This window comes from Callionymus lyra, chromosome 6, assembly GCF_982586985.1.
Source record: "Callionymus lyra chromosome 6, fCalLyr1.hap1.1, whole genome shotgun sequence".
NCBI lineage: Eukaryota > Metazoa > Chordata > Actinopteri > Syngnathiformes > Callionymidae > Callionymus > Callionymus lyra.
In genome coordinates this window covers 22,133,937-22,145,811 of record NC_141823.1, presented here as the reverse complement: position 1 = coordinate 22,145,811, position 11,875 = coordinate 22,133,937, and the positions used below count along the sequence as shown (strand labels likewise).

Sequence of the window (11,875 nt, the reverse complement as noted above, 5' to 3'; positions counted from 1 at the left end):
GAAGGAACTGACGTACGTCCTGGAGAAAGTTGTTCATTTTATTGTGAAAATACATTTTTTGGTACACGAAGGTGTTAACAAAGAAGTAAAAAGAAGCCAGTGCATGAACAGTACATACAGGTAGTGATGGTCAGATGAAGCTTCATGAAACGGTGTCATGTTGTTTAGAGGTCAGCAGGTGGCGCCATCAGTTAAAAAAGTTTCATTAGAAAAGTTGGACGCAGAGGACGCCATCTAGTGGACTCTGAAAAAATTGACACGGCTTCACGAAGCTTCATCAGACCATCACTATATACAGGTAGAGGAAGAACAAGAGAGGGAAGAACAAAAGTGTTAGTTATTGCTCTATCATCGTCATCATCGCTGGCTGGAAGCTTCATCATAACTTCACTGAAGTCCCTTTACAATGTGCTTGATCTCTACATAAATAATTGAAAACAATTGAAACAAATATATAGTTTGTGTCCCTTTTAAACAGACTAAAGATGTACAGAGGGACATACGTTTGCTTCGTCCTCTTGTGTTTTGAAAATCAAATCACAACTTTGCCACTTTCATCAAACAATACAATCCTGAAGTCTCTCCTGGATGACCAGGCTCCTCACCATGAGTCCAGACATCTTATACTGCCACAGACAAGCTTGTCTAGAGTAAGCAGTTAAAGCCTCTGAAACCACCAGATAAACTGTGTATCTCTCAATCTCTAGCTTTGTCTCCTTCTCGATACATTTTCCTCGAAAACCCCCCCGACACTGAGGCCCGACCCCTTCGCAGCTGTGTCTCTCTCGTATTTCTTTTCCTTCCTATTAATGGAAAGGAGTGAAAAAAGAAATCAAATTTGCTCGTGGCTGAAAACCCCTTTTTTTTTTACCTTCAGCCTCACACTCTGGGGAAACCTCTCCCGCCCAAAAAGACTGCATTTCATTCACGTCAGGTATTCGGTTCATTCCTGCGTCTTGATTGGTTATTTTGGCAGCTGTAGCCAGGAATGACATCATCAGATCAGACGCTTAGATTCACGGTCGGTGCAACAGGAGGAATTCATCAAATTCTTAACAGGTCACAGATGATTAAAGCCATAAAATGGTCAGTGAACGCACTAGTTGGTCTCAGTTACCGGGAAACTCGAATGTTTTTTTTCTACTGCTGACAAATTGTGAAATGATTGTTGTGGAGCAAATATAATAATATCAAGGGCTCGATGAGGCAACGATCATTGCACCTATTTGGCCTGTACATTAGATTTGCTCCATGATTTATGTCAGTCCTTCCTTCACATTTGATCACCAGTATTTTAGGAGTTTCACAAGACTGCCCCAGTTGGGTCGTGGGCGTCTTACATAACTGTGGACGCGACAGTACAGACAGACTGAAGATTGAAAACTAATAAAAGTGATGAGTTCTGGAAGTCAAAGGCACCGAGAGACGTGTCCGCGATCAAAACACTGCAGCTGCTCCACCACACCGACATTACTCACAACATTCCCACACTTTTCACAACGTCTGATGACCAGAGCTGATCCTTCCAGCCAGTTATTTAGCACGGGGACGTCAACGGCCGGTGTAATCTGGTCGCCATGGAGATAAGTCCACATGCAGCATGGTACGCCACAGAAGTGGTTGCGGTCCTGAGCCGGAAGCGGCGGGTTTCGACGACAGGGAAGAGAGTTCACGTACAACAACAAAAGTAGCTACATTCAAACGGCCGTCATGTGCCGGACAGTACGTCAGAGTCCGTGTGATTCGTCGCATCCTTCAGGACGACGGGAAGCACACGCGTGTGTCCATCTTGTCTGTGAAACTGCTGAGGTCCGCTACGGCTTTAATGCACACAATGGTTTGAGGATGATGCTGTTAGTAGAACTGGTCCTACAGAGTCGACTGTACATGAGAACTGAGCACTCTCTTCCAATAAGTTAGAGGCTCGGGTCGCTGTCGCGAGAGACGCCGTGGTCAGAGTGGAGTCCTTGGTTCCTCTTACAAGTCCAAAAACCAGACGCTAAACGGTTCTGTCATTTTTTTTCTTTGAGTGGCGGATGAGTCTGTTGGGAGCACAACGTTTATTCATGTTAATACACATTTTTTATAAACAAAAATGCACAATTGAACAAAAAAAAAAAAAAAAAGATTAGCTGTGATTTAACTTTGGCATTCCCCTTGTCACAACCGTTCTCATTTCATTCATCCAGGAAATTAATTATTTGTTTTCATTTCATAAATCTCTGCCCAACATGTCTCTTCATGTGTTCAACACATCTAAGCCTGTATTAACAGACTTCACTCCGAAAAAAATCTGATATCATTTCTGATCTTCTTCATCTTCAAAACACGCCTTAAATCCACCTGTATCGCCCTGCCTGCACTTTACTCTTCACTTCTTTTATTTGCGATTAACTAATATAAATTATTCCTGTTAATTATTTATACAAAAGCAGAATACTTCATCATTACATCAGAACAATGTTAACTGTCAGGTAAGTGAACACTCCATGAAATGAAGTTTTCAAGATTTTTTCATTTAAAAATCTGGTCACATTGAACTTTTTCCTAACACCTTTTTTCACTTGATATTCAAAAACATTTTTTGAAAATTGTTTACAAAATAATAAAAAAAAAGGTGTAGCGAAGAAAATACCAGAGCAATAATAGTCAATAGACTCCAACATGTGCATTGAAATAGAAACAATACCTACTGGGATGTTCAGGCATGATACAGAGGCCCCGCCGTCTCTTCGATAGGTTCTGTCGGAAACAAAAAAAGACGAATAAGACTCCGTAAGACTCCGTACAAAAGAATTAGCTTTAGCTAAACGTTTTATTAAACAAACCAAAAAGGTAAATTTGATGCTATCCCAAAAACATGGTTGTTTGAGTGAAGACAAAGAACGAATGTTTTTAGCTGTAATTCTACAACATAACAGCCACAAAAGATGCTAATGCTAATGCTAATAATAATAATTTGAATATATTAAAAACTAAAGAACGCAGAATCATTGATTAAAGTCCAAATTTAAAATATAAAAATATAAGTTGGCATTAGCAAGTAGAAGAAATACATAGTAAGGATATAAAAAGTCGTTCAGGTGAAGATGCAATTACTAGGTCCACCACTAGGTGTTTACATTTAATAATGACATGTTAACAACACATCGCACTTCAAATAATCTTGTATTTATTCTTGTATTTTTGTCTCACCGCGTAGAGGTCTCTTGTGCGACTTGCGCCGGTGAACCATCACCCCGATGATCAGCGCCGCACCCACCAGAACCACTGCCAGGACGGTGGAGCTGGTGATGGCCGCCAGCTTCCACATGTCGGTCGTCTCCTCCACGAGTTTACCTGCCATCGAACACACCGTACTGCAACATTACTGCGTCACACACACACACACACACACACTCGCTGCTGTCATTGGGTCTTACATGTGTTGCAGGAGGGAGTCTTCGGGTACTGCTTACACGAGGCACATGGCACACAAACGTCGAAGTCGGAATTCCAGAACTCTAAATTGCCGCATTTACCTGGAGGCACAGAAGTCACAGGTTAGTTTGTGACACATTAACACGACATTCTTCTATTCATTACTTTATGAAGTGTTCGGACGACTTACCGTTGTTAACAGGGGATTGTGAGGCAGGTTAGCAAGAGAAGATAATACAAATAATTAAAAATCCCTCTGTCATTCTCTAGATACAGCTTAGATAAAAAGAGAATACATACTAAAATAAAGTGTAACCACAAAGTTAGTTAAGGATCCTTTTGATCCAGTCGTCACCAAACTACCTCCACATTTTGACCAGCCTCCCTCAACAATAACAGAAATATGTTTTCCCTTTTTCTATCAAATACAAATTTATACAAGGGTTCATTTGTTTTTTTGGAGTAGCTAAATAAAAATCCAAAAATGTGTTTTTTATATTCACCCGCCTACTTTTACTTTTTGCTCTCTTAGAACGTCTGGTTTGGAAGAACATTCTGGGGCCTAAAATGATATCTTGTTTCTGTGAGGAACCCAGAGAGGTGGTTTGGTTATGTGTGGCTTTCTTGAAAACTATAGTATTTTACATTGAGGCACCAGTGTGATCGTACCGCTTTGCCTGTTACAAACTGACCCCTGGCCCCCCATTAGAGAAGAGGAAAGCTATGTGGCCCTCAAAGGAAAAGGTTTGGGGACCACTGCTCTAAACTATGAATTTAGATCGGTTAAGATATTACTTTATTAATCCCTTAGTACATTTCCTTCCAGAAGATAAGAAAAGCTGCTTCAATCAAAAAAAGGTTTAGACTTTTTTCATAGAAAAGTTTTCCATCATTATTATTAAAATCATATTTTTGTGTGTTTCGGCCATATTATGTGTAGAACATTTGTGATTTTTAAATCCAATAGAAGATGCAAGAAAACCTTTGAAGTCTTATTTTTATTAAAGTGAAAAATTAATTAAAAAAAACAAACAAAAAAACAGCTTTACGCTTATGCTAACTTTAGCACAGCTGGTGCATTTAAAAAACAACAAATGTGTATCCAATTTGTGTTGTGTTCAAGTCGTTAACATTGATGTTACGTTACTAAGCTATAAAAGTGTAAACGTTTGACAGGTGCTAACCTAGCTAGGTTGTCTGATGCTAAGCTAGCAGAGTAAGTAAGTAAGGTAAGGTAAGGTAAGGTAAAACGTTATTGATCCTCTATTGAAGAGAAGATGATATAATCTAAGTCTAAAGATAAAAATAAAGAACATAAATCAAAGAAAAATAACAAAGACAAAGGATACAAAGACTAACATAGAACAGTAAGTAATTTATATTTTTAGAGCACTTTTCTAGACCAGGGTCACAAAGCGCTTAAACAATCAATACAATACCCAATAAAATATATACTTAAAAGTTCAAGAACCAAGTAACAAGTAACCTTGGTGTATCATTGTGTTTCTTATTTGCTGATATTTGTAAATAAGAAACACAAATGTGAAATATGGAAGCGTTTGGACACAAACGTTCTGATACTGTGTGTCTGTAACTGTAACATCCTGCAGCTATTATTTATAAGCAGATCTCTTCCTCCGTCCAAGTGTTTATTCCACTCGTCCTTGACTCAAACCTGCTGATTCATGACCAGGAAACATTGCCCTTCCTGTGCCCTGAACCTTGTTTTTCACTGGTGTGTTCACGCGTCAGGGGCCCGAGGAAGAACCTCAGTGACTCTGTGGTTTTCTCACCGACAGAAGCGTTGCTGCTCTCAGGTCTGAGGGTGTTGCAGAAGGTTTCGGTTGGAGGCGACGGTCAGACGCTGTCTGAGGCGCAGGATGTTTCTCAGAGTCTGTTTCCGCTCAAATGTTTGTATATGTGCGCGACTTCCACTGAACAAACCTCTGACTGTGAGAAAGAAGCTCTGAGGTTTCAGCAGAAGAGGAACTGTTCTCATCTGCTTTCATGTTTTCACAGCTGCTCCTCGCAACGATGTGATCGACATGTTTCAATAGTTAGACACTCCTGATAAAGTCTACTCCACTCTACGGTGACTTTACTGACTTTCTTACTTCTTATCTTTTGTCCCGGATCTGTCCAAGGTTACAGTACATTTTTTAACTTTCCTTCTTCAACATTTATTTAAAATATCCATCACAAACATCTTCAACTGTGTAATGGATGTTATTCAGCTCATGTCTACTTACTGAGAATTGTTGAAACTAACATGATGTTCACACAAAATCAACATTTATTTAACGTTTATAAGATAGTTTGATGAAAACTGTAAATGTATTATTCTCCTTTACTGCCATTACTGTTGTACAGCTTTTTATATTTATTTTTCAGTACCTATTGACCTGTTTTTACCAAATCGCTTTATTTTGTTTTTATAAATCCTTTAAGTATCATCTTGTTTTGGGAGATGAATTATATCTATTTAATATGGTTTTTAAGCCTCAATAGTAGTTTGTTTTGTTCTTTTGTCTTCACTCCTCCTCCAGCCAGCTGTAATCAAGCCCTGCTTTGTTTATACAACGAGTTCCTAGGAGGTGGAGACTTCCAGAATTGATGACGCGCGGTGACAAACTGTGATGCTTAACCAATCACAGCAGAGATTTATTCTCTAGAAAAACACATTTTCTAATGTAAATATTTCAATGAAAAGAGAGTTTTGTACAAACAGACACATACTGATGATACAATAGAGTCCAACATCTATTTAAGACGCACTTAAATCCACATATTAGTTGCCTTCTAAGTTCTGAATCAGGACAAGAGGAATTGAAAATAATGTCCCTAAAGGTTAAATAAATAAGGAGTAAACCATTTGAAATATCATAAATATATTTGATCATCATAACTGTCAGTGTGACACAGTCTGTTCACGTCATCGACGACAATCCGCTCCGACTAGTGTGAAAAAAAGTGTTAAAAAAAAGTAGTAAAAGTCATTTTAAGGGGAACTCGAGGTCGCCTTATCAGATCGCAACATCAAAACCAACATAAAACACGAAAGACATCAAAGTCCTGAGAAAAACCCTGAAGGCGTCGCTTGTGTTGCTCTAAACTGTCATGACAAGACTTTATTCATGGCCGTCATAAGTCGTACAGTTGTCAGTAAATACAGCGAAACATTCCCGACCCTAGATGATGATGAAGTGTGAGGATGAAAGACGTGTGCTTACATTTCAATAGAGCTGACGAATGTGGAGAAACTCATCTGCTCATCGCGTCGCTGCGACTTTATTGAAAGGGAAGAATGCATGTTTAACTTTCCACATCTGGATGGAACAGCGACTGTTACACAATCTGTGTGTGCTTCCCGTTGCTAGGAGACCGTGTGTGTGTGTGCGTGTGTGTGCGGCGCCTCCTGTTTATTGTTTATTAATATTAGTTAAGGACGTGGACGCGCCAGTGTTGAATGATTTATCAAATATTTACCCCTTTGCATGCTGGGAAATCATAAACTATTGATTCTTTCGTTCCCGTCCCCATGTTGTGTTGATGAGAACAGTCATTTGTTTTGCCTAAAGTGTTCAAGAATTCACATAAACCCAAGTGACAGCGGGTTCAACGCTGTCTTTGAGCAAGACTCGAATTCAGACTGCTTGACTTTCTAATCGCAAGCTTCATATTCAACATATGAGGCGTTAAAATCTGCCCTGACATTAAGCTTCTATAGTCCGACAACTGCTTCAATCTGGTTTTATTACTTTAGTTATTAATGTGTATATTGACATTAAATTAATGATTTTTGACACAAAAATCTTCAACTGTGTAATGGATGTTATTCAGCGCATGTCTAAATACTGAGAAGTGTTGAAACTAACATGATGTTCACACAAAATCAACATATTTATAAGATAGTTTGATGAAAACTGTAAATGTATTATTCTCCTTTACTGCCAGCTTTTTACACTCATTTTTCAGTACTTATTGACCTGTTTTTCCCAAATCGCTTAATTTTATTTTTATAAATCCTTTAAGTATCATCTTGTTTTTGGGAGATGAATTATATATATTTAATATGGTTTTTGTTAAATTAATGATTTTTGAGCATTAAAACAAGACACCATGAATCCACCGATTCTCACAGAACTGTGGGACGACCACATCTGCAGTGGTCAGTACCTATAGCTTTATATAACATGTACATGTGTGTTATTATAATTTAAGATAATTTGTCTTCATTTAATGTCATTTGATTATGTTCATGGCTTTTTTTTTAGACATTAAATCTCATTTAAATACCTCCTCACGAAGGTTAAACAATGTTCACTTCAACGTATAGAATTAAGAATTATTTTTGAAATATTCTGGTCGATACATCTCTTGAACAACATCCGAACAGTAACAAATAAGTTCTTAATTGAGGATTTAAGGACCTTAAAGTTTTGTTAGACATAAGTATTCTTGTTTCTTTTATGGAGATTTCTTCTAATAATTGAGTGTTTTTTCCAGCTTTTTAGTGTAATCTTATACCTTTGATGTGTATTTCCCGGTATTCCTGGCAGCGATACAGACGACACTACCTCATTAGAGGAATTGTGTCACAGATTTCCCGACGCTCGACTACTTTTCCAGCTTAATCATTTGGACCACAGACCAGATTTCCCTCCCTGTTCTCATCAGTGAGCCTTAGATAGTCACGAGAAAGTTCAACACTCTCACACTCTCATAGTCTTTACTCTCCTCTCTTCCCCTCAGTTCATCCATCCCTCTCTCCATCCATCAAGAGGAGAGTAAAGAGTCTCGAGATAACTTTGTTATGATTTGATACTTGAAATTAAGACGACTGGGACAGATGAGGTAAAGAGTGTCAAGCAGTCTCACAACTAGACCACATCAAGTGGTTCTAACTGTTGCTTTTAACGTTCCCATCGTGCTCGTCACATTTTTTGGTGTAAATCTTTCCGCTCTAATTAACTTGAGCCGCATATTTTTGGGGCGTTTTATGGTGGTCTCTGGCTCGCAGCATGTCACATTTTCAAGCACAAAGAGGGTCATTCTTAGGCAGCTGCTGGGACCAGAACGCACCTGCTGCACAAGTCATGTCGGAGGTATTTTGACCTCCAGAAATCTAATTATGTGACTAAATCACATTTCTATTTCCTCCGAGAGTCCCGGGGCCTCCGTGGAACCTGGGTCTGAGTCATTTTTACGGCCCGGGTCACAGTTGTTTTTTTTTGCGAGCATTCCTGCTGATGTTGTCAGCGCTACATCATCCACTGGGAGCAGCTGGACTCCTGCTGGAGCGCTCACAAGGGCAGCGTGAGGAAGTGAGCCTTGACCGCTGCCTGACCCCCGACAAAACCACATCACACGGTGTCGGAGGAAACAACTCGAGAGCAATCTGATCTGAGAGCAGAGACCGGGGCAGCGGGAAATAGAAACTGTGGTGGGCAACGATTACTGTTGAGTTAGTGATGTCAATGAAAGTGAACACAGTGAGTCACAGTGACTCGACTCACGTCTCTATTACTTTAAACATGCTCAGCACTTTTTTGAGGTAGTCCTGGATGAATTACCACCTTGATAACTGCCACAAAAACAAAAAGTATAACTTGAAGATTAATGTCGTACTAAGTAGTTATTTTGTATTTTAATATATTCTTTTTCAAGACTAAATAACTTTCATTTTTCATCCTGTTTACTGTATTTTAAGTGAAGGTTGCACATCAAAAACTATATTTACATCTTCCTGCTGGTTAACTTGTTCTGAATGCAGTTAAATACCTCAAAAGCAAGATATCCACACATATTTTCTTTTCTTTTTTTTGCCTTTAGAGTAACAATGATACTATGTTAGCGTGAAAAGGTAATCTCTCGACTCATCTTTAGTCATCTGTCAACATGTATTCAGATTTTAAACACACGCTCCAGAACACCTTACTACTGACAGAATTATTCACCCGTGCTGCAGGAAGGAGAGATTCAACTTCTCCTTTCAGGCTAATTAACAAAACTATGCAATTAGTGTTTACAACCCACCTAAGCAAAATGTTTATTGTTTTTTATATAATTAGCATTATTTTTATTTATTAATTTGTTCATTTTACTTTATTTTGTTAATTTATTTGTACGTTATGATTTTTTTTAAATGTAAATTGTTTTGTTAATCATAATATTGGTTTTATTTGTATCATTGCTTTTGTTATTATTTTTAACAAGTGTACAGTATGTTTTTTAATGTGTACGTGTGTTTAATCTTAACCTCCTTTTTCAATTTATAATAAATCACCACCAATTTCTAATTTATTTTAGTTTTTGTCTTTTTAATAGCGACTAACTAACGTTATATAAGGAGATTTGCTCATGAAGGTTAAAAAATATGACTAAAAGACTTCAGATTCCATTTCTGCATCTTCATTTTTTTTTTAAACCTGTTTATCATTCAAAAGTTATAACACACAATAACGTCTGCTGCTGAGGCTTGATGCAGGTTGACAGAACAATCTCTCACACATGCAGACAATTTAGCTGAGATCACTTATTGCTTTCAGACTGTGGGAGGAAACCAGAGTGCCTGGAGCAAACACACTGAGAGGACACAAGTTCACTCACTGCTCACCAAGACCTCAGGCTTCACTTTCTTGTGGCTGCGACAAACCAACCAGAGCTGACAAATAACCAGATGATAATCCTGGTTTATGACATGTATCTTGGTGCGTGTGGATCTATGAGTGACTTACATTATACATGTAAGTAAGTAAGTAAGTAATTTTTATTTGTATAGCGCTTTTCCAGACCAGGGTCACAAAGCGCTTAAACAATCAAAACAACATATTTAATAAAGTATAAACTTTAAAGGTCAAGATAAAACTGATAACACAACAGGAGTTACACTGACGTAAGGAGGAGTCTGACCATGAATAGATCTGAAAGTAAGAACCAGAATATTAAAGTTGATCCTGAAAGAAACTGGAAGCCAGTGAAGAGTTTTAAGGATCGGAGAAATGCAAGTTCTTCTACTAGAGCAGGTCCGAATTCTCGCTTCAGAGTTTTGTATCAACTGCAGGAGAGACAGCTCTTTCTTGTTAAGACATGAAAACAAACTGTTGCAGTAGTCCAGTGTTGTTTTCTGTGACTTAGAGGCGCGGATCATCATCCCTTCTCAGCGCTGGAGTGAGTTTTCAGACTCGGGATTTCAATTTAAATGCTAACAGAGTAGGTTTTTGGGTGGAGGGCTCCAGCATTTTAAGTCCTAAACCGGATCAGCCCTCCAGCTGAAGTCCAGATGTGCGCGGTGAATAAAACATGGTTTCACGTGTTTCGGATTAAACTCAATTTTGGACTATTATTGGCTGCAGGATCCGATCCAAACCTGCGATCCACGAGTTCTCAACCAGTATTTATTGTGTTTTTGTGTTGCGACTCTAAGTCCAAAGGGGTCCCTCTCAGCGTGAGGATGGACTGGACCCAGATAGGAATGCGGAACCGGTGAGAGAAGCAGCTGCTGGAGGAAGCGGTTCTGTAAGCAAGACCCACTAATCTGATCCACGACCGAGCCCACTATTTGGAACAGTCACCGCCCGCGGACAAAACACGCACCAAAAAACGTGTACTCGTTGTTTAAAACAAAGCGGTGAAGTACTCACTCTTCTGCGCGCACGCGGCGTGGAAGCTGCCGAGGGTCGCGAGCACGAGTCCGCACAGAGCCGCGAGCGCGTGGGAGCCCATGGTGTCCGCGCGAGGAGGAGGAGGAGGAGGAGGAGAGCGTCTCTCGGTCCCGAAAGTTCATCTGCTCCACAAGTCCTGGTCGCTGGTTCTCAGGGATGGAAAAGCGCGCCTCAGAGTGAGTCACCCGCGAGGAGTGTGTGTTTTAACAGCGAACACACCCACGCTGACGTGACTCATTTCGATCCACTGTTGTGCAGGAAACCCGCCGTGACTCTGTCCAGCCTCTCTGTCCTCGATCACGTCCGCGCGTAAACACTCTGAACACGTTTGATTCCAACTCTTTTTATTCTCCGTTTCTCCAACTTTTTAGACTTGAAGGTTGTTGTGACCACGCCTGCTGACGTCACCCAGCCAACAAAACACACAAGACCCCTGGATCCTGGGTCTGGGATCCTTGGATCCTGGGGTCCCCCAACACTTAGATCCAGATGCCATTCACTCGAAGTAACGTGACTTTTTCAAAGCACATGGGAAACTGTGCTGAGACTGTTGCTGGAGGATTGTTTTCCAGCCTCAGACATGAGAGTGGAGGGGCTGCTGTTGTTGGAGTCTGGGGGTGGGTGTAGTCCACTGCTGCAAATATGCACCAGCGAGGCCAGAGGATTCATGCCTGCGGTCTTATCAGAGTCTGCTGGAGGAACCTATCCTCACATGTGATCTCAGACCAGGGGTCTCCAACCTTCTCTTGCACCCGGGATCACTGTTACATTCAAGACCTTCTCACATATAG

General features: G+C 39.9%; 1 protein-coding gene across 2 annotated transcripts; it reads right to left on the bottom strand.

The window, feature by feature from the left end:
• Nucleotides 1–20: 20 nt before the first annotated feature.
• Nucleotides 21–11,383, bottom strand: LOC148077596 (uncharacterized). 2 transcript variants are annotated; one of them, XM_087794282.1, is made up of 5 exons: nt 11,064–11,383; nt 3,423–3,521; nt 3,196–3,339; nt 2,690–2,742; nt 21–2,042 (listed from the first exon to the last, which is right to left on the bottom strand). In XM_087794282.1, exons 1-4 carry the CDS (start codon nt 11,143–11,145, stop codon nt 2,702–2,704), a joined length of 366 nt encoding a protein of 121 aa, XP_087650408.1. In that variant the 5' UTR covers nt 11,146–11,383; the 3' UTR covers nt 21–2,042; nt 2,690–2,701. The 2 variants fall into 2 exon arrangements, with proteins under 2 accessions (XP_087650408.1, XP_087650406.1); XM_087794280.1 differs by having other exon boundaries at nt 2,694–2,742.
• Between the last annotated feature and the right edge of the window lie 492 nt (nt 11,384–11,875).